The 27,938-nt window shown below is 46.9% G+C and overlaps 2 protein-coding genes, 1 non-coding gene and 1 pseudogene across 5 annotated transcripts; 1 reads left to right on the top strand and 3 right to left on the bottom strand.

Moving 5' to 3' along the window:
- Positions 1–261: 261 nt before the first annotated feature.
- On the bottom strand, positions 262–27,903 carry Tmem106a (transmembrane protein 106A). Of its 3 annotated transcripts, XM_070027796.1 has the most exons (9): positions 27,810–27,903; positions 25,805–26,015; positions 24,970–25,033; positions 19,442–19,595; positions 17,011–17,151; positions 16,850–16,893; positions 15,889–15,942; positions 15,257–15,401; positions 586–671 (listed from the first exon to the last, which is right to left on the bottom strand). In XM_070027796.1, exons 2-8 carry the CDS (start codon positions 26,013–26,015, stop codon positions 15,281–15,283), a joined length of 789 nt encoding a protein of 262 aa, XP_069883897.1. In that variant the 5' UTR covers positions 27,810–27,903; the 3' UTR covers positions 586–671; positions 15,257–15,280. The 3 variants fall into 3 exon arrangements, with proteins under 3 accessions (XP_069883895.1, XP_069883897.1, XP_069883896.1); XM_070027794.1 differs by lacking the exon at positions 15,257–15,401 and having other exon boundaries at positions 262–671; XM_070027795.1 differs by lacking the exon at positions 586–671 and having other exon boundaries at positions 14,929–15,401.
- LOC138831210 (U2 spliceosomal RNA) lies at positions 3,601–3,791 on the bottom strand. Its single transcript, XR_011373159.1, has one exon. It is a non-coding gene; the product is annotated as a U2 spliceosomal RNA (small nuclear RNA).
- On the top strand, positions 6,862–10,707 carry Ccdc200 (coiled-coil domain containing 200). Its single transcript, XM_070027790.1, has 4 exons — positions 6,862–7,041; positions 7,534–7,876; positions 8,363–8,412; positions 10,434–10,707. The coding sequence occupies exons 1-4, from the start codon at positions 6,943–6,945 to the stop codon at positions 10,458–10,460; spliced, it is 519 nt and encodes a 172-aa protein (XP_069883891.1). The 5' UTR covers positions 6,862–6,942; the 3' UTR covers positions 10,461–10,707.
- Positions 17,803–18,238, bottom strand: LOC138830497 (uncharacterized protein C11orf98-like; annotated as a pseudogene).
- Positions 27,904–27,938: the final 35 nt, after the last annotated feature.

Below are 27,938 nucleotides of genomic sequence, written 5' to 3'. Positions count from 1 at the left end.
TTCCTTCCTTCCTCCCTTCCTCCCTCCCCCCTCCCTCTTTCTTTCTTTCCTTTCTTTTTGTCTGTCCTGGGGCTTGAATTCTGGGCCTGGGCGCTGTCCCTGAGCTCTCTTGCTACCACTTGAGCCGCGGTGCGACTTCTGTGTTTCTGGTGGTGAATTGGAGGTAAGGGTCTCTCAGATATTCCTGCCGGGGCTGGCTTTGAACAGCGGTCCTCAGATCTCAGCCCCCTGAGTAGTTAGGATTTCGGGAATGAGCCACCGGCACCCGGCTTTCTCCTTTCTTTATTTTTAAAGCTTTTTGGGTGCTGGTCCCGGGCTTGAATCAGGGTCTGGGTGCTGTCCTTGAGCGTTTGTGTAGACGTCCCGCAGACATCCCAGCTCTTCAGAACCCGTGTCCTTTGTGCGGCTTCCTCCTGCCTCGCCTCAGTGGTCTCCACCTTTCCCTCTCTCCCCCCCTCCACCTCTTTTCTTTTACGGGTCACGGGGTTGAACCAGAGTCTTGGGCACTGTCCCTCCACTTCTTTTCTGATCAATCTACCGCTTGAGCCACGGTGCCACTTCTGGTGGTTTTTTTCTTTTTTCCTTTTCTGAGTCTCACGGACTTTCCTTCCCTTCCCCTTGAGTACCGAGGATTACAGGCGTGGGTCCCCGGCACCGGCTTCCACCTATGTCTTTGATAAATGCACAGAAAATCCAAGTTAGACCGAAGTTAGACACTTTCTCAGATAGATGCTCATTTTAGCTAGGTCAAATCCACACGCAAAAAATATCCAAAGATGGACTGGGAAGGTGGCTCAGTGGTAGAGCGCTTGCCTTGCATGCATGAGGCCCTGGGTTCGATTCCTCAGCACCACATAAGCAGAAGCAGCCCGAAGTGATGCTGTGGCTCAAGTGGTAGAGTGCTAGCCTTGAGCTGAAGAGCTGAGGGGCAGAGTTCAGGCCCCACCATCTATACTCTCTCTCTCTCTCTCTCTCTCTCTCTCTCTCTCTCTCTCTCAAGTCAGCGTTTCCATCCTCAGTATGTACGGACGAGTCGCCCTGGCGGGAAAGGAGCCTTCCAAGGAAGCAGAGAACCAGAATAAACTGCTTTGCCCAACTTTTCTTTCGATAGTAGGCAGTGACCAAGATGGCCGCCAGGGGGCGGCGTTGGCTCAGCTGCCGCCCGTTGCCGTGCCCTGGAGGGAGGTTGGGATGGTTGACTGGGACAGGGGAGCCTTGGGGCCCTTCCAGGCCTTCTGCGCCCCAACTGTGACAGGTGCTGTCTTCATTTTGTTCGTGGGGAAGCTGAACTTGGATCTGCACACCGGGACTTTCTGATTCCTAAGCTGATAACTGCTCCTACACCTCTGTTCCAAAAAGAGGATTCCTCAATTTTGAAGCCAACATGAACTACATAGAAAGTTCCAGGCCTGCTGTGGCAAGTTGTCATTGTCCTCACTACTCAAAGGGACTCGGAATCCATGATTCTCCTGTTCTATGTTTGGGTATCTCCAAATCACCCTCTGTCCTACTGTTCCTTAGAGGGTATTTTCAGTCCTTGCCGTAAATATTTCCTTGATGAGACCCTGCAGCCCATGCTAAGTATAAAATGATTTTAGGGAGAGGGCTCAAAGCTAGAGAAATACAAAAGAGAGGCAGAGCTGTCAAGGTTTTCCCTCCTCTTTTTAGTCAATCTGTGGGTCCGAATAAGCATTCAGTACCCCTGAGTTCATGGACTGTTTTGGGTTTTTTTGGTCGGTCCTGGGCCCTGAAATCTGGGCCTGGGCAATGTCCCTCAGCTCTTCAGCTTAAGGCTAGCGCTCTACCACTTGAGCCACAGCCCCACTTCCGGCTTTTCCTGCTTATATGGTGTTGAGGAATGGAACCCAGGGCCTCATGCATGCAAGGCAAGCACTCTACCACTAGCCACCTTCCCCAGCCCCTCATGGACTGTTTCAAATGGACTTTCAATAGACTGAAAGCTATGATACTTATCATACTTCTTATCATACTGAAAGTATGATAAGAAGGAAAATACTGGCGATTGGTCTTTTGTAGCTATTGAGATTGTCTGATGAGAAATGCCTATTCCTTGGTCCTGTCCGCATGGCTGGGGTCACCTGTTCAGCAGGTAGTTGTGTGTGTGTGTGTATGTGTTGTGTGTGTTTTGCCGGCCATGAGGCCTGAATTCTGGGCCTAGGCACTGTCCCTCAGCTCCTCAGCTCAAGGCTAGCGTTCTACCACGAGCCACTGTGCCACTTCTGGCTTTTTCTTCTTATGTGGTGCTGAGGAATCGAACCCAGGGCCTCATGAATACAAGGCAAACACTCTACTACTATTGAGCCACCTTCCTAGCCCAAATAGGAAGTTTTCATTCCAATATTCTCAGAGACCTTGTGAGCATATTCCCCATTTTGCATTTTCTTTATAGATCACTATCAGCCATGGCTGGCTACTACTTATCACGCTTGGGTTTCAGCTGGTCCTAGGGCTTGAATTCCGGGCCTGGGTGCTTTTCCTGAGCTTCTTTTGCTCAAGGCTAGTGCTCTGACAATTGACCCACGGCTGGCCAGCTCTGGCTTTTTCAGTACTTTATTGGAGATGAAAAGTCTCATGAAGTGGCACAGTGGCTCAAGTGGTAGAGCGTGAACATTAAGCTGACGAGCTCAGGGACAGCCCCCAGACCCAGAGTTCAAGCCCTCCTGACTGACCAAAAAAAAAAAAACAAAGGTTGATAAAACGTCTCATGGACGGGCTGGGAAGGTGGCTCAGTGGTAGAGTGCTTTGCCTTGTATGCCTGAGGCCCTGGGTTCAATTCTCAGCACCACATAAGCAGAAAAAGCCAGCCAAGTCATACTGTGGATCAAGTGAGCGATAGCCTTTAGCTGAAGAGTTGAGGACAGAGCCCAGGCCCAGAATTCAAGATCCATGACCACCACCACCAACTACTACTACCAAAATGTCTTGTGGACTATGCTTCCCAGGCTGGCTTTGAACTAAAATCCTTAGATCTGAGTAGCTAGAATTACATGTATGAGCTCATGCTTGCTTCTAAAATATGATTTGAATGACATCCAGCTGGATTCTCTTTAGTCTTGTGGTTAAGTGGTTAGCACATGGTGTTTTAGTAGTGTTTAGGAGTGTTGAAAATTTAAGAACTCAGCTATTTGCCAGACCTGGGGCAGATTTAACCTGGATTTGAAGGTCTGTGATTTAGATCTTCATTTAACCAGAAAAAATACAAACCCAGGAGTGACGTTGCTTTCTTAAATCTCTATAGAAATTACAACCCTAATGGGAGAAAGGGGGGAGAAAGGGGGGAGGGCTGGGGGGGCACCAATGGCAGAAGTCTATAATCCTACCTACTCAGGAGGAAGAAATCTGAGGATTGCGGCTCAAAACCAGCCTTGGGCAGGAAAGCCTGTAAGACATCCCCCAACTAAACACCAGAAAAACTGAAGCGGTACTGTAGCCCAAGCACTACAGCACACCCAAAGGAACACAAAAATGCCGTAGCTACAACATATGTGTATGATAAACTAACAGCTTCAACTTTAAGTTGTTCTAGGGCAAAAAAGCAGAGTACTTGTCTAACTTTGAACCACTTTAATTCCCCCCAGGAGGAGGTGCACCGTTCTTGGAAGTACTGCAATACCAGGTCAATGCGTGGAGGGGACGGAGCAAGCTCCTATTCCGACTCCCAACTCCAAAAACCCATTTAATATATTGCCCTCGGATAGAGGACGTATCAGATATTAAACTGATAAGAACAGATACTACACTTGATCTTAGCCAAAAGGCGGAGAAGCGATAACCTACCGCTTCCCTCTCCGCCTTGCCGCCCTCGCCTCCCACACATTCAACTCGCGGCGAGGAGCGCCGGGGGGGGGGGGGGGGGGGGCTTCACTCTCGCTCTCCTTTCCTGCGCCCCGCCCTCACCCGCGCGCCCCTCCAAGACCCCCATCTCAGACTTCTGTCCTGCGTTTTCATCAGAATCTTTCCCGGCCGATGGTCCCGCGCGGCGCGTTCGAAGCTCCGCGTCTCGTTTGCATATCCGCCCTTCACCGGTCTCTAGGGGCGTGGTCAACGGGGGGTGGACTCAACCTTAGCGACTGCTTAAGCACTGCTGGGAGACCAGCCTGAGCTCTAGGCGGCGCCCTTTTTTTTAACAATTCAGCAGAAAACCTGACAATTGAAAGGGATCTTGGAGGGTGCCGGCCGCAGCCTGAAGAAAGGCACCTTTGCAAAACACATCCACCAGGAAAGCCCAGACCATGGATTTTATTATTAACTCCCGTGCTGGGCGGCAAGAACTGCTTTGGCCAGTGAGAAGGGAAGAAACTGTCAGGTAGGGTGTGCCTGGCAAGGGAGTGGGAAGCATTGTCTGTAACTCTAGCATCAGTGTCCGTGGGCAACTTACTTAAAGCTCCTTTAGCCTGGTGTCATTTGCCTTCCCCTCTCCCCTACCTGGTAACTTCCTTTTAAAAAACAGAACATTAATATTATTGATATTATAATAATACTATATTGAAAGCCCAAGCATTCAATTTACACACAGACATTACTGAATTACATTTCACAAAGGCAGTTAACAATACATTAGACTGTATGGAAACCAGTTCTTTTTTTTTGGGGGGGGGTCCGGTCGTGGAGCCTGAACTCTGGGCCTGGGAGCTGTCCCTCAGCTCTTCAGCTCAAGGCTAGCGCTCTACCACTGGAGCCGCAGCGCCACTTCCGGCTTTTTTCTTTTTGCTTATGTGGTGCTTAAGGAATGGAACCCAGGGCCTCATGCATGCAAGGCAAGCACTCTACCACTGAGCCACCTTCCCAGCCCCTGGAAACCAGTTCTAAATATCAAAAGATACAGCTGCTCAGACATCTGTAATCTTAGCTACTCAGGTGGCTGAGATCTGAGGATTGGGTTTGGAGCCAGCCTGGCAAAAGTCTGTGAGACAGTTGTTTGTTTTGTCAGTCATGACCTCAGGGCCTGGGTACTGTCCCTGAGTTCTTAGTTCTTTTTGCTCAAGGCTCGTGCTCTACCTTTGAGCCACAGCGCCACTTCCAGTCTGTGAAACTTTTATCTTCAATTAATCACCAAAAAGCTAGAAGTGGAGCCTGTGTCTGTCATGATTTCCCTCCCCTGTTCCTCACCTGGTTTTGTGTGTGTGTGTGTTTGCACGCACATGCACGTGCTGATACTGGAGCTTGAACTCAAGCTCCAGGCAATCTTACACTTTTTCACTCAAATGTTAGCACTCTACCACTTGAGCCACACCTCCACTTCCAGCTTTTTGCTGTTTAATTAGATAAGAGCCAATTTTGCCTGGCCCTGGTGGCTCACACCTATAATCCTAGCTTCTCTAGAGGCTGAGATCTGAGGATGAGGATCACGGTTCAAAGGGAATCTGGGGGCCAACTCCATGATTCTCTTATCTCCAAGAAACCACCAGAAAACCAGAAGTGGCACTGTGGCTCAAGTGGTACAGCATGCCTTGAGCTGAAGATCTGAGGGACAGTGTCTAGGCCCAAAGTTCAAGCCCCACGACTGACAAAAAAAAAAAAAGAGCTAATTTTGTCTTCCCTAGCCTCAGATCTCAGCCTCCTGAGTAACTAGGAAGACAACTGCTGCGCTCTCTTGTGCGCTCTCTCTCTCTCTCTCTCTCTCTCTTGTCTCTCTCTTTGAATACCAGTCCTGGGGCTTGAATTCAGGTCCTAGGCACAGTCCCTAAGCTTTTGTGCTCAAGACTAGCACCCTGCCCTTGAGCCACAGAGACAATTCCAACTTTTTTTTTTTTGGGGGGGGGGTCCAGTCGTGGGGCCTGAACTCTGGGCCTGGGCGCTGTCCCTCAGCTCTTCAGCTCATGGCTAGCGCTCTACCACTTGAGCCACAGCGCCACTTCCGGCTTTTTTCTTCTTGCTTATGTGGTGCTGAGGAATCGAACCCAGGGCATCATGCATGCAAGGCAAGCACTCTACCACTGAGCCACCTTCCCAGCCCAATTCCAACTTTTTTAGTAGTGTGTTGGAGATAAAAGTCTCATAGAGGAAGTGGCGCTGTAGCTCAAGTGGTAGAGCACTCGCCTTGAGTTGAAGAGCTGAGGGATAGCGCCCAGGCCCAGAGTTCAAGCCCCACTACCGACAGAAAAAAAAAAAAGTCTCATAGACTTCCCTACCATGGTTGGCTTTGAACTGTGATCCTTAGAGTTCAGCCTCCTAGTAAATAGGATTACAGGCGTGAGCCACCAGTGCCCAGCAACAGGTTCTAAGTAATCTTTACTTCGAAATCTCAAGAATACGGAGTGGCCTGCCCATATTCTCTCAGCTAGCAGGTAACTGGATTAAGTCTGTTTGTCACCAAAGCCCAAACTGTGTCTACTACAATGACCACTAGAATTGACAGGCTCTAGAATTAACAGGAAACTGTTCTCTGATCAAAGAGTTGCTCTCTATGTCCCCAGGGTTGCTTACCTAGGCTCTGCATTTTCTTCTGTCTTTACTCCACACAAACATTTATGGGGTAGGGTTATCAGTGAGGGAAGGGAAGATGGAGATCTGAGGGAAAAGTCATTCTTGAGATCTTGTGGGAAGGAGAGGTTAGTGGGTGCTGCTGGAAATCTGGGAAGTGTGGGAGAACCAAGCCAGAAACAACCAAGGAGACTTTAATTGCAAAATTATCCCTGAGGCCTGCTGAGACTGAGTTGAGGTTAGATGGTGTTGTCTGTCTGCTCAGGACGCTGGAGAGGAAAGTATAGATTGATAGGCCTTTCCCAGAGCCTGGAGAAGTCTCCCCTCAACAAGGCAGATGGGCCCACCCAGTTGCCCTGGCAGTGGCCACATTGTGAGGTGGTTCTGGCTACAGGCAGTTAAGGGGCTGGGGTACAAGGCTACAGAGTGTCAAGGCAGACATAATGTCTTGACTTCTGCCTGCCTTCACTCTCAGCTGGGGCCTCCCACCTTACCATCATGGCTAGTGCCTACCACTGGGAGGCCCGGCGCCGGCAGATGGCTTTAGACCAGAGAAGATGGCGGCTGATTCAACAACAACAAGAGCAACAAGAGCAGGTGCCCAAGAGGGCCCAGGTCTATCACAGGGCAAGAAGGGAGCAGGAGAGGAACTCAGACTCTTACTATCTGTTTTACTTTTAGTTCCTGTATTTTGTGCCTATTAGTGGAACTTAGAGCCTGGGCTGTGTCCCTTAGCTTTTTCGCTCAAGGCTGGCACTCTATCACTTGAGCCACATCTCTACTTCTGTCTTTTTCATGATTAATTGAAGATATGATCTCTCAGATTTGTCTGCTTGTGCTAGCTTCAAAGTCTGATCCTCAGATCTTAGCTTCCCAAGTAGCTAGAATTACAGGCATGAGCCACCAGCACCTGGCCAGCTCATGTTTCTTTTGGGCAGTGGTGCTGTTTCAAAGCATTTGCCAGGAATCATTAATTACCCTGGAAACTATACTAAAAACTGCTGGCTCTCCTGCTTGAAGTTTTTCCGACAGATAGGTGGGCAACTGAGTAAGGATGTCACTTGCGGGGGTATGGGGGTTTCTTAACAGGAACCAGAGAGGTACCCACAGAAGGAACAGGATCCTGAGAACAAATCTCAGCCAACTTACCCCAAGGAAACTCAGTCACCACTTTTGCAACTACAACAGCCAGCTACACAGCCAAAGCCACCCTTACAAAAGCCACTGCCGCAGCCTGAGGTACAGCCATCACTACCTCAGCCATCACAACGTGAGCTAGACCTTTCTGTTCAGTGTGCCTTCGAATACAATCTCCAGAAGGATACCCAAAGGCAAGGACCCCAGCTTGGGTCAGATGGGACCGATCAAACAGGACAGCCATCCTATTGTACAAACAGAGTCCAGGATGGGCCGAACATCCTTCCAGGTCCTGGTGAGTGGGATGCCTAGTAGGTTCAGTGGTGAGGAGAGAAAACCCTTGCTCCCATCCCTACAGCCTAGAATTCCTATGGGCCATCCCACCATTTGATCCTTCTCCACATTCTCAGCCTTTTCTACCTGGATGGTCACTACCTGTGGGTGGGTTTGTGCACCAATCTAAGACTGTAAAGATGCCTGCCAACTTCTGCACAGTGGGCTGAGGGGTGTCAGCCCCTCTTAAGGGTGAGGGTGGCAAAGGAAGTGAGCATCTACGTTGCAGGCTATTAATATACACCGAATCCTTTTGCAGTCTGGAACAGGAACCTCCAGCATGGCTTCCTGGTTAAGCATCTTCAGGGTGGGTTCAGTCTGTGTCTTGCCCCAGGGAGGGGGCACACCCTTGTCTAGACTCTCAAACATAGGGTACAGAGGCTAACCTTACTGTGTTCTAGCCTTGGAAATTTTCAAATGAGTGATTTGTGCTTGGTTCTCTCATCAGGCCCCATGAAACTATGCCAGCCTACCTCCAACAAAGACAAACGACTCACGGTGAGACAAATACAGAGCTTGAAAGATGGACAGATTGGCTGAGTGAATTTCTGGCTGGGTGCCTTTGCTTGTGCGAGTGTGTGTGTGTGTGTGTGTGTGTGTGTGTGTGTGATCTACAGGAATTCTTAGCAGGAGTGGGCCAGAAATTATTTCAGTCTTTTTTTTTTTTTTTTTCAGTTACTAGGCTTTGGAACTCTGGGCCTTATGCTCCCAAGCAAGGGCTGAGACATGCTTCCAGCTGAGTCACTTCTAAGAACTTCATACCTTAGCCTCATAAAAATATCTGAGATCTGGGCACTGGTGGCTCACGCCTGTAATCCTAGCTTCTCAGGAGGCTGAGATCTGAGGATTTGAGTTTGAAGCCAGCCCAGGAAGGAAAGTCCCTGAGACTCTTATCTCCAATAAACTACTTAGAAAAAGCCAGAAGTGGTGTTGTGGCTCAACTGGCAGGGTGTTGACCTTGAGCAAAAGAAATTAAGGGGGTCTGGGAAGGTAGCTCAGTGGTAGAGCGCTTGCCTTGCATGCCTGAGGCCCTGGGTTCAATTCCTCAGCACCACATAAGCAAAAAGAAAAAAGCCAGAAGTGGTGCTGTGGCTCAAGTGGTAGAGCGCTAACTTTGAGCTGAAGAGCTGAGGGACAGCGCCCAGGCCCAGAGTTCAGGCCCCACGACTGGACCCCCCCCCCAAAAAAAAAAAAAAAAAAAGAAAGAAATTCAGGGACAGTGCCTAGGCCCTGAGTTCAAGCCCCAGGACTGGCACACACACACACACACACACACACACACACACACACACACACACACACACACAATCTGAGTTGTTAGTCACCAGTGGTAGCTCATGTTTGTAATCCTAGCTTCTCAGGAGGCTGAGATCTGATGATTGTGGTTCAAAGCCAGTCAGGACAGATAAATCCAACTAATCAGCAAAAAGCTGGAAGTGGAGGTGTGGCTCATATACTAGAGAATTAGCCTTGAGCAAAAATGCTAAGCAGAGTGTGAAGCCCTGAGTTCAAGCATCAGAACCAGCAAACACATATATAAAAGAAAAATCTGGGTAGAACCTGTTTCCAGGGCTAAACATAAATGGAAAGACAGATAAAAAAAGAACCTTAATAAAGGTGATGTTTTCAGGTCTTATCGGGTAAATTAAAAAAAAAACATCAACACAGGGCTGGGAATGTGACTTAGTGGTAGAGTGCTTGCCTAGCATGCATGAAGTCCTGGGTTCCATTCCTTAGTACCACAGAAACAGAAAGAGCTGGAAGTGGCTTAGTGGCTAGAGTGGTAGAGTGCTAGCCCTGAGCAAATGAAACTCAGGGATAGTGCCCAAGCCCTGAGCTCAAGTCTCAGGACTGGAAAAACAAAACAAAAAAACCCAGAAATATAGTTATTTATTATCATTATCAGAATAATAATCAGGGGCTGGGAAGGTGGCTCAGTGGTAGAGCGCTTGCCTTGCATGCCTGAGGCCCTGGGTTCGATTCCTCAGCACCACATAAGCAAAAAGAAAAAAGCTGGAAGTGGCGCTTGTGGCTCAAGTGGTAGAGCGCTAGCCTTGCGCTAAAGAGCTGAGGGACAGCGCCCAGGTCAAGAGTTCAGGCCCCAGGACCAGACTCAAAAAAAAAAAGAATGATAATCAGTTTAGGCTGAGGACAGAACTGCTATAATTCACTTTTTTGTTGTTGTTCCAGTCCTGTGACTTGAACTCAGAGCATGGGCAATGTCCCTGAACTTTTTTGCTCAAGGTGAGCTTTCTACCACTTGAGCCACAGTTTCATTTTCAGCTTTTTACTGATTAATTGGAGATAAAAGTCTCATAGACTTCCCTACCTGAGCTGGCTTCAAACTATGATCCTCAGACCTTGGAGTTTTGAGTAGCTAGGATCACAGGTGTGAGCCCCCAGCACCTGCTGTATAATTCATTTTTATTCCTTTACCTCAAAGGGTTGAAAATACTCTAAAACCAGCAGACCTGGTAACTACTAACTTGTTTTCCTTTTTTGTCTCTCTTCTTTTTCAGTCAACTAATTACATCCAGCAATGGTGATGTAGAGATGGACTTCAGGACCCCAATGCATCACCAGAATACCAATTCACAATCGTACCTCCTCACCACCCAGCAATATCTCCACTACAAAAGCAATCCATGCTCGAAGATCAGGCTAGCTAGGAGCTTAATTGACTTCTGGAAGGAACCAGGAGAACAGTCAGCTTTGAGACTAAGATGAGGGTGGGACAGGAGGACCCATAGGGTGATGTAGAGAGTGGAAGGCAATCCATGCTTCTTTTTCTTTTTTTTTTCTTTTTTGCTGGTACTGGGGTTTGAACTCAGGGCCTTATGTTCTCACTCTTTTTCCTCTCACACCACTTAACACCTATAGTCTAGGGTTGTTGTTTTTGTTTTGTTTTGTTTTTGCTGATTAATTGGAGATATAGTCTCTTGGACTATATCTGCATCTCCTACTACTAGTTTTACTATTTCTACTCGCCTTGTTCAGCAATAATAGGTCTGTTAGCTCATTGTCAGGTCAGGTTTATTATGTGTGTGTGTGTGTGTGTGTGTGTGTGTGTGTGTGTGTGTGTGTGTGTGTGTGTGTTACTTAAGGCCTCCTGCTTTCTTGGCTTTTTCACTCAATTCTGGTACTCTACCATTGGAGCCACACCTCCATTTCCAGTTTTTTTAGTAGGTAGTTGGAGATAAGAGTCTCTCGGATTTGTCTGCCTGGGCTGGCTTTAAACTGTGATCCTTAGTCTCAGCCTCCTGAGTAGAGTTATAAGCAGGAACCAAGAGTGCCTGACTAGATCAGATATATTGACCAATACTTGGGTCTTTGCTCCTCTGAGATATGGCCTGAGGGAGAAAGAACTACACCACACCAGAGCAGGCCTGGGATTCACATGTAATTCCTGGCCCATAATAGCTACTCAGATATTAGATGGTTTATGTGAAAGGAAAGGAGAACTTAGAAGGGAGCTGCAGCCTCAGGTATGGGATACCTGGCCCTGGGAAGGGGAGAGAGGCTTGCCTATTAAAATCCTCAGGTGAGGGGCTCAAGACTGTAATCCAGCCGGACGCTGGTGGCTCACGCCTGTAATCCTAGCTACTCAGGAGGCTGAGATCTGTAATCCTAGCTACTCAGGAGGCTGAGATCTGAGGATCGCGGTTCAAAGCCAGCCCGGGCAGGAGAGACCGTGAGACTCCTATCTCCAATAAACCACCAAAAAACCAGAAGTGGCTCTGTAGCTCAAGTGGTAGAGCGCTCACCTTGAGCTGAAGAGCTGAGGGACAGCGCCCAGGCCCAGAGTTCAAACCCCATGACCCACAAAAAAAAAAAAAAAAAGGACTGTAATCCAATCTACTCAGGAGTCTGAGATCTGAGGATTAAGGTGCGAAGCCATCCTAGGGAAGGAAATTCTGTGAGACTTTAATCTCCAATCTCCAAATAATCTCCAAATAACCACCAAAAGAAAAAAAAAAAGACAAATGGAGCAGTGGCTCGAGCAGTAGTGCATTAGCCATGAGCAAAAAAGCTCAAGGATAGTGCCCAGGCCCTGAGTTCAAGCCCCAGGAATGGCACAAAAAAGTAAAAAAATAAAAATCTTCAGGCCTCTCTTCCCAGGTATCAGCCTTTCCATCTAGCCAGGAGACTTCAAAAGCATAAGGTGAAAGAAAAAGGGGACAGGGCTAAGGGACTGTGGTTGTCAGGCTTCAGTAAGGTACAAGCTCTGGGGATCCTGAGAAAAGCTACCTCAGTGACTCTTTACACCCCAGGTCTGAGAGATCAATGGGTCATTTCATTGTAGCCTAGGGAGCGTTATCTTTGGGACTGACTGAAGGACTTCTGTCTCAGTACAGCCCAGGATGTTTCCTGAGGGGCACTTCTAAGGTGGGATGAGGGGAAGAGCACAGACTAGGAATATTAAAGATTGGAAGATAGCTTATAGATGAGTAATATCTCAGCCAGAAAAGCAAGACACATTGTCAGAGGCCTTGGCGTAGTCTAGAATGCTAAGAAACATGGAGAATTGTCTACCAGCTTCTTCTCACTCCCAGGAGACTTTTTTTTTCCTTTGGTTGGTCATGGGGCTTGAACTCTGGGCTTGGGCACTGTCACTCAGCTCTTCAGTTCAAGGCAAGTGCTCTGCTTGAGCCACAGCGCCACTTCCAGTTTTCTAGTGGTTTATTGGAGATAAGAGTCTCACAGAGACTCTTCCTGCCGGGGCTGGCTTTGAATCTCAATCCTCAGATCTCAGCCTCCTGAGTAGCTAGGATTACAGGTGTGAGCCACCGGTGCCCGGCGACTTTTTTTTCTTAAACACTGCTAAGATATTGAAAACAATATAAATCATTTGCATTGGGTGATTTATACAAAGCAGCCTTAGCCAGTCTCCCAGCCTCTCAGCTTCTGTGCATTGCTGGCACTGCCTTGTTTCTGTTTTTTATGTATGCATGCATGCATGTATGTATGTATGTATGATATATGCATGTATATATTTATGTGCCAACCCTGAGGCTTGAACTCAGCCTAGACACTGTCCCTGAGCTTTTATGCTCAAGGGACATTCATTCTAACATTTCAAGCCACAGCTTCAATTAGAGGCAAGAGTCCCCAGGACTTCTTGATTGGGCTGGCTTTGAACCATGATCTTCAGATCTTAGTCTCCTGAGTAGCTTGGCTTACAGGTATGAGTCACCAGCACCCATATACTACTATATGTTCCTTAAGTTCCATAGTATGAAATTTTAAGAGACAATACAGACTCCTTCACCCTCCTAGTAGCCCCAGTTAGTCATCTATTTCTATTATGACACCCCTCTCCATCCACCTTACTTCAAAATTCACTTTTCACCATCTGATTGTTTCTCTCATCTGAAGGAAAAAGTCATTGCCACCTTTAGTGAGCAAAAAACACTCCTGCTTTGCCTAAGTCCAAAAGTTGCCTCCATGTAGAGCCCAGTGGGAAGTTGGGAGTTATCTGAGATCTGGCTCCAGGCCTGATGGATGGGCTGCTGCTCAATGTCAAAGCCTTGAGGGGAGCAGGGGCTTCTGGGAGCAGAAGGTGCTGAGCAGGGAGTCCACAGAATTGAGCCCTGCAGCTTTGGCTGGATAATGGCAGCTTCATCTCCTACAGGCATTCAGAAGATAGCAGCTGGGCATTTTTGATCTGTGCCTATTCACATGGGATAGGTTGTGGGGCTTAGAAATTCTCGGTTAATAAACACCTTTCATTTTATGTTATTGCCAATCCTGGGCACTACTCCTGAGCTTCTTTTTCTCAAGACTAACTCTACCACTTGTGCCACTGTGCCACTTCCAGCTTTTATCTGTTTATGTAGTACTGAGGAATAGAACCCAGGGCTTCATGAATGTGAGGAAAGCACTCTACCAGTAAGCCACATTCCCAGCTCCAATAAACACCTTTTAAAACAACTGCATTTGGGCTGGAGATATGGCTAAAGTGATGAGTACCTGCCTAGCAAGTATAAGGCCCTGAGTTCAAATCCTGGTATATAGGGAAAATAAAACAAAAGAACTGCCTTTGACTCTTCTGTGTGGACCCAGGTAGCTCCTTCCCTTCCTCTTGTACTTGAGCTCTTTTAGTAATGACATTAGTAACACTATTTTTGTTGGTCATAGTGCTTGAACCCAGGGCCTGGGCACTGCCAGAGCTCTTTCTGCTCAAGGCTAGTGCTTCACCACTTTGAGCCACAGTGCTACTTCCGGTTTTCTGGTGGTTACTTGGAGATAAGAGTCCCACAGACGGGGCTGGGAAGGTGGCTCAGTGGTAGAGCGCTGGCCTTGTATGCCTGAGGCCCTGGGTTCAATTCCCCAGCACCACATAAGAAAAAAGAAAAAAGCCGGAAGTGGCACTATGGCTTAAGTGGTAGAGCGCTAGCCTTGAGCTGAAGAGCTGAGGGACAGCGCCCAGGCCCAAAATTCAGGCCCCACGACCGGACCCAAAAAGAATAAATACATAAATAAATAAAAATAAAGAGTTGCACAGACTTTCCTTCCTGGGCTGGCTTTGAACTCTGAACCTCAGATCTCATCCTCCTAATTAGCTAGAATTACAGCATGAGCCATCAGCACCTGCCTTGGTAATACCATTCTTTTTTTTTTTTTTTTTAATTTTTTTTGGGTCTGGTTGTGGGGCCTAAACTCTGGGCCTGGGCGCTGTCCCTCAGCTCTTCAGCTCAAGGCTAGTGCTCTACCACTTGAGCCACAGCACCACTTCTGGCTTTTTTCTTTTTGTTTATGTGGTGCTGGGGAATCGAACCCAGGGCCTCAGGCATGCAAGGCAAGCGCTCTACCACTGAGCCACCTTCCCAGCCCCAGGTAATACCATTCTTTAGAGAGGAGGTACTTTGGATGGAGAATAGCTATCTTCTAGGGACCCAGTCATTACCTGGGAAGAACAGAGTTTTGGTCAACCTTACTGTGATAAATTACCAGACAGAAGAGAGCCATTCCCATCATTTTGTCACCTGACTATCAAGCAGAGAGACACAACACTGGATGTCCCCAAAGTCATTTTCTTATTACTGGGTGAAGAACCTGAAAAGGGAAGAAGCCAGATGGCACTGGGCAACCAGCATGCTCAGCCACAATGTGAGGTCAGATTTTCCTTCAGACATACCAAGGTCGGATCTGATGCTCACCCAGAAAATAATTCATAGAAAATGAAGGATTAAGTATGTTTGCAAGTGTGATGTTAACATTATAGAAAGCAACTTGTGCTAAGGGTGTGGCAGGGGCTGGGCATGATAAAGCAGGACTTTCCTTTGGCAAAGTCCTTCTTTGGGCACCACAGTTGACAGTCATGGACCAGGCTTGCAGGTACCTGGAGTCCAGGGACCACAGGCAGTTAGGGTGTGTGAGGGATTAGCAGATGGGGCACTGATGTGTCATCTCGGCAGTCCACATATTCATAGCTCTGGAACATCCGCTGCTCTGAATGGCACAGGTAGGAGCAGGTCAGCGAGCCCCTGGAGAGGAAGCAGGCCTTGTTGCCAAGTTGAGGAGGAAAAGGACAGCTCTGGTCTTGTTCTGGTGTCTGGGGGTGGGGGGTGGGGGGAGGGAGGGGCAATGTCGCTTCCCTGCTCTGCCAAGAGCCTTGGGATGACTGCTTCATGAATGCTAGCAGTTTTCAGATAGCCTTGGGACTCTCACACCAATCCAGCCAGGTGAGACCTTCAAAGAGGCCTGGACTTGTTATTCCCCAGACCCAATTAAGATTCACATATTTAGCTGGGCACCGGTACCTATAATCCTGGTTACTCAGGAGGCTGAGTGGAGGTATGGCTGGAGTGGTATATAGTACCCAGGCCCTGAGTACAAGCTCCCAGTACTGGCACCAAAAATTAAAATAAAAAAATGGTGTAGTTGACTTCAGTGACTCTTTCTCCCCCATGAGACAGACCAGAGGTCAGAATTGAGCAGTGGGAGGATATCACAGCTCTATACTCTACTTACTGGATATGTAAAAGCACATGGTGGACTTTAATTTTCAGCCAGGTACATATTTTGCTGAGAAAGAGAAAAAGGGAACATGGAGGCACATTTCACAGTAAACAGCCTGTCAGAAATTCCAAAGAAGCTGGGCACAAGTGGCTCACGCCTGTAATTGTAGCTACTCTGGAGGCTGAGATCTAAGGATCTTGGTTCAAAGCCAGCCGGGGTAGGAAAGTCCATGAGACTCTTATCTCCAGTAAACTACTCACAAAACCAGAAGTGGTGCTGTAGCTCAAGTGGTAGAGCACTGGCCTTGAGCTGAAGAGCTGAGGGACAGGGCCCAGACCCAGAGGACAGGGGGCGGGGGTGGGGGGGGAAGAAATCCCAAAGAAGACCAACAGGTCTCAGTTTCCTTGCCTTCTATGATTTCACTCTTTTTTTTTTTTTTTTTTTTTTTTTTGTCGGTCACATGGCCTGAACTTTGGGCCTGGGCACTGTCCCTCAGCTCTTCAGCTGAAAGCTAGTGCTCTACCACTTGAGCCTCAGCGCCACTTCTGGCTTTTTCTGTTATGTGGTGCTGAGGAATCAAACCCAGAACCTCATGCATGCAAGGCAAGCACTTTACCACTGAGCCACCTCCCAAGCTCCCATGATTTCACTCCTATGCCTTCCTTCTTCCTCTAAGGTAAGGTGCTAGTCACCAGGCTGCACTATCATCTGCCTACCCCTACCTGCTAGACCCTCCTTCAGTAGAAAACAAGACATTCTTCTTCCTCAATGATTAGGCCCAAGAGCCCAAGATCATATATTGTAAAGATTAACCATATTTTAGCCTGTTTTCATTCCAATCTACATTCAACAGCTGTGAACACTCTCGACCTTGCACATTGCAGTTCTAACCTCAAGGGGGCAGGCCAAACATGGGTTGTAGAATTTGCTAAACAACTTGGAAACCTGGTGGAATTGATGAATGGGTACTTACTATGTGCTCTCATCCTTAATCCTGCTGGCTACTGTGTAAAATATCTGTCAACCAAATGGACACAGCGTTAGTACTAACTTCAGGATCTCTCCCTTCCCACCATCACCACACATCTATCTACACACACTGGGACAGGTCTGGCCAAGAAAGCAGTCACTTACCTGTTCACTTGCCAAAGGGCCAACATGCAGGAAGAGGCTGTAGGAGACCTGCCCGACTATGAGGGACAGGTGCAGAACTTCGATGGTCAGCTGAGTCACAGTGATAGGGTAGTAGTTAGTGTTGGAGATGTTCAAGACATTCTGGAAATGAAGACAAGGAAAGAGAGGAGTTGCCTTCCTAGGAGAAGCCAAACAGTTGATGAATCTTGACTAGTCTAATCTAGTCTAATCTCCATCCTACCACAATGGACTTTAAAGTGCAGAGGACTAAGTACAGGGAAGCTTTTTGAAGGCCTCTTCATTTTATTTATTTGGTTTAACTTGTTGTTGTTGTTGTTCTGGTCCTAGGGCTTGAACTCAGTGCCTAGGCATACCTATAACCCTAGTTACTCAAGAGGCTGAGATCTGAGGATCATGGTTCGAAGCCAGTCTGGGTAGGAAAGTCTGTGAGATTCTTATCTCCAATAAATCAACAGAAAACCAGAAATGTTGCTGTGGCTCAAGTGGTAGAATGCTAGCCTTAAGTTGAAGAGCTCAGGAACAGCATCCAGGCCCAGAGTTCAAGCCACATGACTAATAAAAGAAAGAAAAAGAAAGAAAAGAAAGGAAAGAAAGAGACAGACTGAAAGAATGAACGAACGAACGAAAGAAAGGAAGAAAGAAAGAAAAGAAAGGAAAGAAAGAGAAGAAAGATGCTCTCCAATTTTTCTTCTGTGCCCTCTTCCTTCCTAACATCCCTCCAGGGGAGTTCCATAAGCTGTGGAAGAGGAATCTGAGGACAGTGAAAGGGGATCATGATTTCTCCAAAGTCCTCTGAAACAACCAAATCTTTCTGGCTCCAGTTGAGAATCTTTTGGTTGAAAAGAGATTTAACTCTTCAAGTCCCCCATGTACATCTCAGGGAGCTTGTATCTTCTTTCGTTGTTTGGACTGTGCTTCACTAGTCCTGGCTGGCTTTGAGGGGGCTTCCACTTCCATAGTCACCTTTTCTTTCTGTGCAAGCCAGATCTGCTGTTAGAGTTTTCTGCAAGTCTTCCTGGACAAAGCAATGTCGGCATCGGCACTGGATGCTCACTTTTTCAGGTGACACCTGTGATGCCTTCATCTATCAGTCCCACCACCTGGTGCTTCAGTAGAGCAGAGGCTCCTAGTTCCAAACCTGCCGGTGCTTGCCCAGCTTCTTCAGCTTCATTCAGGGCTGGTTGTTATTTCCTCTCAGGGAACCCATAATTGCAGAGAGGCTCACTCTTTCCCAGGTGCTGGTGGCTCAGCCTGTAATCCTAACTACTCAGGAGGCTGAGATCTAAGGATTGCAGTTGAAAGCCAGCCAGGGCAGGAAAGTCCCTCAGACTCTTATCTCCAATTAACCAAAAGAGCTGAAAGTTCAACTGTGTCTCAAGTGGGAGAGCACTCATCTTGAGCACAAAAGCTCAAGGACAGCACCCACACCAGAGCTCAAACCCTAGGACTGACACACATTCACACACAAAGGTATGGCATGGTAGTGAATCCCTGTGGTCTCAGCTACCCAAAGACGAGTCTAGGCAACCAAGCAAGATAAGGTTCTCAAAAGCAATGAAGTGTCAAGCTAGGCATGGGTGGCTCATGCCTGTAATCCTAGGGAGGCTGAGATCTGAGGATCGAGGTTCAAAGCCAGCCCTGGCGGGAAAGTCCCTTAGATTATCTCCAATTAACCACCAGAAAACTGGAGGTGGTGCTGTGGCTCAAAGTGGTAGAGTGCTAGCGTTAAGCACAAGAGCTCAGGGACAGTTCCCAGGCTCTAAGTTCAAGCTCCATGATCAGAAAAAAAAAAAAAAAAAAAAAAAAAAAAAGAAAAAAGGAAAAAGAAAAAAATAACAAGCTGGGGTGATTCACACCTGTAATCCTAAGTACTTAGGAGCTAGGTCAATGACCAGGAATCTTTTTTCACTCTTCATTGTAAATCCCAGGTTGGGAAAACCAGAATGCCTTTTTTATTTGTCAGTTGTGGGGCCTGAACTCTGGGTCTGGGTGCTATCTCTCAGCATTTCAGCTCAAGGCAAGTGCCCTACTGCTTGAGCCACAGTGCCACTTCTGGCTTTTTCTGCTTTATGTGATGCTGAGGAATCGAACCCAGGTCCTCATGCATGCAAGGCAAGCGCTCTACCACTGAGATACCTTCCCAGCCCCCAGAAATCTTTGTAATAGCAGCACTGAGTCTGAATTCACTCTCAAAACACCCAATGAAGACAAGGCAGCTGGGTTCATGGTTTGAAGCTAGCCCAGTCAGTAAAGTCCCAGAAAGTCTTCTATCCAATTAACCACTAAAAATACTGTAAGTGGACCTGTGGCCCAAAAAAGCTAAGGGATAGTGCCCAGGCCCTGAGCTCAAGACCCAGTATTGATGCATATATATGTATGAACAAATGCTACAGGGAACATGGGTACCCACTGTCATGTTGACTTGGATATTTTCCTCATCAAAGGCCACCATGGAGGAGTTGAGGCCTGCAGGCTCCACATCAACAGACCGGGGAAACAGGAAAAAGATGATGAAGGAGGAGGTCACCAGGCATATGAGCATAGTCAGGAACACAAAGAGCTTCCTGTGGGAACGCATGAAGGAAGAGAGGAATGTGAACACTCAGGAAAGATGGGGAGATCTTTACATACTTTTCTCTAGATACAAAGTTCTCCCATATATATCCACCCCACAATTGCATGTTTAGCTTCTTAGCTGTGGTCCAGCATGGGTGGGAGCACAGGATTGGCCGGTAGACACTTCCATTTCCAGCTCTGACCTCATTGACCTAGTAATGCTGAGAAGCCCATGTAATCTCTCCAAGCCTTATTTTATTTATTTATGGTGGACATGGGGCTTGAACTCAGGGCATGGGCATTATCCCTGACGTCTTTTTGCTTAAGGCTAGGGCTCTACCACTTTGAGCCACAGTGCCATTTTCAGGTGTGTGTATGTGTGTGTGTGTGTGTGTGTGTGTGTGTGTGTGTGTGTGTGTGTGTGTGTGTGTGTGTGTGTGTGTGTGTGTGTGTGTGTGTGTGTGTGTGTGTGTGTGTTTTAAAATGTTTAATTGGAAATAAGTGTCTCTGGGACTTTTCAACCCAGGCTAGCTTTGAACCGCAATCCTAAGATCTCAGCCTCCCCCAGTAAGCTAGTTTTAGAACTAGATTGAATAAAGCACACTACACACGTCCAGGAAAGTAAGTTTTAATGTCAGAGAGACTGACAGGCTGTTTCCATCAGGACACAGCAGCTAAGGGGGTAATTATAGGGGAGTGAACCTGTAGGAATGAGATGGGGAGTAAACCTATAGGAACAAGGAAGTGGGAGTCTGCACTGTGTAAGGAAAATTGATGGTAAGGGAGTGAGCAGGAAATTGACTGTGAGGTAGTTGGTGTTAGTGGTCAGGCTATGTCAGGGACCCTGAGATGCAGACAGCCTGGTGGAACCTCAGCAGCCAAAATGCCAGCCACCACAGGATGACTTCACCACAGCCAACAGCTAGGATTACAGCATGAGCCATCAATGCCTGGCAGTTTCTCTTTTTTAGATGGAGTTAGTTATACTTACCTCATAGAATTTGCAATGGGCTAAAGCATGAAAAAATAATAGGAAAACAGTGCTCCTAGTTCATAGTTAAGAACTCAATGGATAGCTGGATGCTGGTAGCTCATACCTGTAATCCTAGCTACTCAGGAGGCTGAGATCTGAGGATCACGGTTCAAAGCCAGCCCCAGCAGGAAAGTCCATGAGACTCTTATCTCCAATAAACCACTCAAAAACCAGAAGTGGCACTGTGGCTCAAGCGGTAGAGCGCTCACCTAGAGCTGAAGAGTGCAATGACAGTGCCCAAGCCCAGAGTTCAAGAGACAAAGGGCACATGGTCTCCCTGATATGTGGATGCTAAGGCCAAAACGTAAGAAGATATGACAAAGTAAACAGAACTTGAGAAACAAAGGACAGCCACTCATTTTGTCATATCATTACTAAATGACTCCATGTTCTTGACCATATATATGGTACATATATGCACACAACAGAGGGAAGACAGGAGGAGGATACAGAATAAGTGGGAAATGGAACAACCTACAACAAAAGGACCCATCAGCTGCACTGGACATAGAAGAAAAAGAAATAAGCAACCTAAAGACAGCGATGGGAAGGGAGGAATGAGAGGGAAAGAGGGAACAGCCTACACTAAGCAAAAGAAATGTAAACATCCCTTGATGTGGAAAAAATAATTTGTATTGTAAAAGCTCAGAGAATTCACAAACTGTATAGACCATGATAATGACAATGTGCCTTGTGAAGGTTAAAATGTGTTTATGACTTTAACTAAGTTTCACTATTCCACAATACTGTGAAATATGTGAAATTTATGTAATCACCTAATCTCAATTTTTTAAAAAAAGGGGAGAGAAAAGGGATGGGTTAGGAGCAATGGGTGATAATGTTGTCAGACACCTTGTATTCATATACTGTTTTGTAGAATAGGAACTTCTTTCTACAACTACTTAAAGATAATAATAAATAGTGCCACTTAAAAAGAATGTTCCCTAAAATAACTTTTTTAGCTAGAAGAGATTACAGCTAAATAATGTCTTTCCACAACTTCTCTACTCTGGAAAAGCAGCCAGCAGACAAGAGAAGCAAGAGGAAGGACTAATGGCTGTGGAATTTTCTGAATGTGAATGATAAAGAATGCAAATCTTTGTCATTGAGAAATGAAGTTACTTTGAAAAATGTCTAAAAAAATTATTTGCTGGTCCTGGGGCTTGAACTCAGAGCCTTGATGCTGTTACTGAACTAGCACTGAAATCTAGCACTCTGCCACTTGACCACATTTTTACTTCTGGGGTGTGTGTGTGTGTGTATGTGTGTAACTGAAGAGTCCCATGAATTTGTCTGCATAAGGCTGGCTTTGAACTGAGATCTTTAGAACTCAGCTTCCTGAGTAGTTAGGATTACAGGTGTGAGCTACCTGTGCCAGGCTACACATGAGTGTTCTGAATTGTAATAATTAATCAAATTTGATATTCAGAACAGGCTACTATCCCTCTATCTAATTATAAGCAAAACTAGGTGCTGGTGGCTCATGCCTGTAATCTTTTCTAGTCAGGAGGCTAAAATCTGAGGATTGTGGTTCAAAGCCAGCCAGGGAAGACAAATCTGAGACTTATCTCCAATTAACAATCAAAAGGCAGAAGTGGAGTTGTGATTTAAGTGGTAGAGGTTCAGCCTTGCGTGAAAAAAAAAAAAATCTAAGCAAGAGCACAAGGTTCTAAGTTCAAGCCCTCCATACAGGCACAAAATAACCACAGAACCTCAGATACGCCCAGTTACTCAGGAAGTGGAGGCAGGAGGGTGTTGACTTGGATGCCAGCCCAGACAAAGCTAGCATGAGACCTTATCCCCTAGAAACAAAATGAAAACAGAGTTGGAGGAGTGGCTCAAGTACTCAAGTACTTGCCTAGCATTCTCCAAGCAGTGGGTTTAATCCCAGCACTGAAAAACAAGCTATATATACAAAATCGGAGCTATTCACTAGAGTCAGTACTTTGTTAGTATCTCCTGAGGAATACTGCTAGTTTCTAATTTTAGTGCAATGTTTGGGGAAGCTGGGTGGTGGCTCTCAAACTATGCTGAGACCCTTGAAGTTGAAAAGATCCATGTCACATGGACCTGGATCACATACAAGATCCAAGTGTGTGATGATCCTCAGCTGCATCTGAGGTTCCCAGTAGTTCCCAGATAGGAAACAGCTGGCTTTCTGGAAAGAAAACAAGCTGTTCTAAACTACCATAATAGGGGAAAAATAACTTCCCCAAAGCAACTGCAGCTAGGACCATGTGCTCTGTCCTGGTAGGATTTGGAGAGGCAGGAGGGAGTTCCTTTCTGTCTTGGAGAGGGAGCCATGTTTCTTGGAAGCAGTGATGGTCTGGGAGGATTATCAAGAGACCTAAAGAGATAATTACTTTGTCTGATGCTGCTTTTTTTTTTTTTTAAGTTCGATTTTATTTTTGCTTAACACATAATTGTACATGTTTATAAGGTATGATGTCTCAATATATACATATAGTGTGATTATTACCCTATCTATGACATTTATCTCTTTCTTCCTTCAATCCTTCCTTATTCCCCCTTGTGTTTTTCTTGTGCCAGTACTGGGGTTTGAACTTAGGGCCTCTCACTCTTGCTGAAAGCTGGAACCCTTCCACTTGAGTACACCTCCACTAAAGGCTTCTTGCTGGTTAATTAGAGATAAGAATATCATAGACTTTTTGAATGGGCTGGCTTCAAATTATGATCCCCTCAAAGCTCAGCTTCCTGAGTAGCTAGGATTACAGGTGTGAGCCACCAGTGCCAAGCATTTATTGATTGATTGATTGTAGGTCGTGGGGCTTTAACTTAGGGCCTGGGCACTGTCCCTGAGCTTTTGTTCTCAAGGCTAGTGCTCTACCACTCTCTCTGAGCCTCAGCTCCACATCTGGTTTTCTGGTGGTTAATTGGAGATAAGAGTCTCACGACTTTCCTGCCCAGGCTGGCAGGAGTAGCTAGGATTACTGGCATGAGCCACCAGCGGCTGAATTTTTTTTTTTAATGGTGCTAAGAATTGAACCTAGGGCCTCATGAATGCTTGAAAAATAATCTTACTGCTGACCTAAAACCCCTTCCTGTTCCTGGGGTTTGAACCCTGGGCCTGGGCGCTAACTCTGTGCTTCTTTTACTCAAGGATAGCGCTCTACCATTTGAGCCATAGTACCACGTCCAGCTTTTTCTGAATAGTTTATTGGAAATAAGACTCTCATAGACTTTTCTGCCTGGACTGACTTCAAACCACAATTCTTAGATCTCAGCCTCCTGAGTAGTTAGGATTACTGGTACCTGTCTATTATCTTTTTTTTTTTTTTTGAGAGAGAGAGTGGGTGTTTGAGACAGGGTCTCACTAGGCTGGCCTCAAACTCAATCCTCCTGCCTCTGCTTACCAAGTTCTGGGATTCCAAGTACTGTATATATCACTATGTCCAGCAACACTACTATTCTTTTTCTTTTTTGGTCAGTTGTGGGGCTTGAAGTCTGGGCCTGGGAGCTGTCCCTGAGCTCTTTAGCTCAAGGCTAGCACTCTACCACTTGAGTCACGGCGCCACTTCCGGTTTTCTGGTGGTTTATTGGAGATGAGTCTCATGGATGTTCCTGCCTGGGCTGGCTTTGAACCATGATTTTCAGATCTCAGCTTCCTGAGTAGTTAGGATTACAGGTGTGAGCCATCATCGCCTGGCTCCAGCACTATCATTCTTTTTTTGTTTGTTTTGGTTTTTTCTTTTTTGGTATTGGGGATTGAACCCAGGACGCTGCACTTTCTAGGCAAGTGCTTTGCTACTTAGCTACATCCCAGCCCTAGCACTATCATTCTTTTTTTTTGCGGGGGGGGGGGGGAGGGAGGATCTGGTCATGGGGGCTGAACTTTGGGCCTGGGTGCTGTCCCTCAGCTCTTCAGCTCAAGGTTAGCCCTCTACCACTTGAGCCACAGCGCTACTTCCAGCTTTTTCTGCTTATGTGGTGCTGAAGAATCAAACCCAGGGCCTCATGCATGCAAGGCAAGCACTCTACCACTGAGCCACCTTCCCAGCCATGTTTTTTTTTTTTGGGTCCGGTCGTGGGGCCTGAACTCTGGGTCTGGGCGCTATCCCTCAGCTCTTCAGCTCAAGGCTAGCGCTCTACCTCTTAAGCCATAGCGCCACTTCCGGCTTTTTTCTTTTTGCTCATGTGGTGCTGAGGAATCGAACCCAGGGCCTCAGGCATGCAAGGCAAGCGCTCTACCACTGAGCCACCTTCCCAGCCCCAAAGCTCAGGGTTTTTATAGAATAAATTAGTAAGGATCCAAACACAGCACACACACACTAGTAACATGACCACCAAGGGTGATAGTCTGTGGAGATGAAGGAAGAATTGTGGCTCACGTGCGCCTGGGTTTCAGCCTTTTGTCCCCATAGGGGATGAGAGCCACCAGCTGCTTCTCCAGCTCTGTAGAGAGAAAGAGGGTGAGAGGAGGACTAAGAAGTGTCCATGACAAATGTTTCTTGTGCTAGCCTCACAGAAGCACCTCTCCATATAGAAACATACTACTTCTATCCTAGAGCAGGTCTGGAAATACTGGGCTGTGCTATGAGTTAGTAGCTTTGACCGAGAATAGAAATGAGGTTTCCATTACCAAGTCTGAAGAATATATGGAAATCCCTAGCAAATCAGATACCCCCAGCTTATTTGAAGAGATAATTTGTAACTTCTTGAATCCTAAAACAGACTGTTGCTTGAGGAGCAGAGTGACTTTGACTAGGTATCCTCCCTCTAAGGGCTGGAGAATAAGTCAGTAGCACTGTGTGTGTGTGTATGTGTGTGTGTGTACATATTTATATGTTTTCAGAGAGTCCTATGATAGCATCTCCTTGGCCAGTTTTTTTTGTTGTTGTTGTTGTTGGTTTTGGGCCTGAACTCGGCCTGGGCACTGTCCCTCAGCTCTTCAGCTCAACCCTAGCACTCTACCACTTGAACCACAGCACCACTTCTGTTTTTTTCTGCTTATGTGATGCTGAGGAATTGAACCCAGGGCCTCATGCATGCAAGGCAAGCACTCTACCACCGAGCCACCTTCCCAGCCCTCCCTGACCAGTTTTTGACTGGGAGATCACAAACTGGAAGCAGATCCAACTATTCTAGGAGATTCAGGGGCTAAACCTTGACTAGTTGGTCAAGAGCACTTCCTGGATTTAGGCCCTGCAATCTTGGGCCACTTACCTCGGGGGATCTCCCCACTGCCTTGGCAAGTAGGACAAGTAACAAAGCTGGCACTAGCTGTGCATTCATTAGGCATATAGGAACAAAAAGTCTTGCTGCTATTCATGCTTGAGTAGCTGATAGCCTTGCTGTCAATGGCTGGGTTCTGGGGCAGGACAGTGTTGCTTTCATCTTCCTGCTGAGAGTTCGGCTGGGAAATTGACCCACCCATCTGTTGAGAGACAGGAATTTTTCACTGATAGGAACAAAGTTCATTGCTATCATTATTAGAATGGATGCTAGATATAATTCTGACATATTTATATGTGTGTGTGTGTGTGTGTGTGTGTATATATATATGTGTGTGTATATATATATATATATATATATATATATATATGTATATATATCACAGCCACTGGCTGTGAGCCACCTGGCTCACTTTTTTTTTTTTGGTTCCAGTCGTGGGGCCTGAACTCTGGGCCTGGGCGCTGTCCCTCAGCTCTTCAGCTCAAGGCTAGTGCTCTACCACTTGAGCCACAGCGCCACTTCCGGCTTTTTTCTTTTTGCTTATGTGGTGCTTAGGAATTGAACCCAGGGCCTCATGCATGCAAGGCAAGCGCTCTACCACTGAGCCACCTTCCCAGCCCCTGGCTCACTTCTTTTTTGGTAGTTTGAGATAAGTTTCATGGGCTTTCCTGTCCATGCTGGCAATCCTCAGATTTCAGTCTCTTGAGTAGCTAGGATTACAGGTGTGAGCCACCATTAATAATTCTGATTTTGCCGGGTGCCGGTGGCTCATACCTGTAATCCTAGCTACTCAGGAGGCTGAGATCTGAGGATCTCGGTTCAAAGCCAGTCCGGGCAGGAAATTCCATGAGACTCTTATCTCCAATAAACCACTAGGAAACTAGAAGTGGCGCTGTGGCTCAAGCGGTAGAGTGCTAGCCTTGAGCTGAAGAGCTGAGGGACAGAGCCCAGACCCAGAGTTCAAAAATCTGGTTTTAAGTTCTCAAGATTTGCAAGAAGCTCTACCACAATGTAAGCAAGCTGAAGCCCAACAAGCTTGGTGTGTGTGGGTGTGTGACACACAAGACCAGATATGATATCGCAATGCATTTCATTATTGAAAGAGACAAAATGCACTATAAAAGAGAAAAGCAGAAGTTATTTCACTTTAGGGAATTTCCATAAGTGAATGCAGAGCACTAGTAACTTTCTCTGATAAAGTTGCTGAGCTGACATTCCTTTAAAGGAAGGAAGCTGGAAAGGGCTGAGACAGGACACAGGACAGACCCAGAGGGCCTCTAATCCTTAATCTGGTGATTATTCTGAAGAGATCTCTCAGAACACGAGGACAGAAATGCCTGAGATCTGCATACTGGTGTGGAAGGCTTTGGTTCCTGGCCCTGGGTAGTACTGAGGTAACAGGAAGGTAGGATTTGTTTTAAACAAGGAGAAAGGAGAGCACACATCTCCTGAGTGGAAGCAAATAGTTCCTCAGGCAGGATTGAAAGGCCTGAGGGTGGCTGTGGTCATGTCAAGGTCTGTCTGTCCATTAAGAATGAGTAAATCTGCACTTTTCCCCCAAAAGACCCAAGTGGTGGCAGAATGAGGTAGGCAGGTCGAGGCACACTGATTGATCTTCCTGGGCTAAATTAAAGGGAGCCAGAGGCTCTGGTCCGGGATGCCTGGCTCATTTCAGCTGCAAGCCAAGTTTTCTAGAATGCCTCTAAAGAAGGGCCTCTAAAGAAATGTAGGGATGGAGGTGGGAGGTGGAGGAGCAATCAGCCCCCTACAGCAGTCTTGAGTGAGTGGCTATGCGGGCGGCGTTGCAGCGGTGGATCGGGTGGGGGATCAGGTCCCTAGCTTCCTGGGAGGACCAAGCTGCTTCCTGCTCTAGTTGGGAGGTGTGTCAGCCAGTGTGCATGGGACTTCAAACTCCATCAGACACAGAGGCTGGAGTTGGATACCTGTGTGTGCCAGTGTTGGAAGAGGAAGCCCAAAACGTCTCTCAGGTTCTTACCTCCGAAAGGGAAAGGAAGAGAGTCGACGCAGGACGGCCTTCCTCAAGGCGACAGAAACGGCTGCTCGCGGATGGAACCGAAAGTGCGGCAGTAGGCCGGAGCTTTGACAGAGTGCTTTGGGAAGCTCC

This window comes from Dipodomys merriami, unplaced genomic scaffold (genome assembly GCF_024711535.1).
Source record: "Dipodomys merriami isolate MVZ:Mamm:240054 unplaced genomic scaffold, mDipMer1.0.p SCAF_19, whole genome shotgun sequence".
Lineage (NCBI taxonomy): Eukaryota > Metazoa > Chordata > Mammalia > Rodentia > Heteromyidae > Dipodomys > Dipodomys merriami.
Note: the sequence above shows the minus strand (reverse complement) of the source record. Positions and strands in the feature narration are given on the sequence as shown.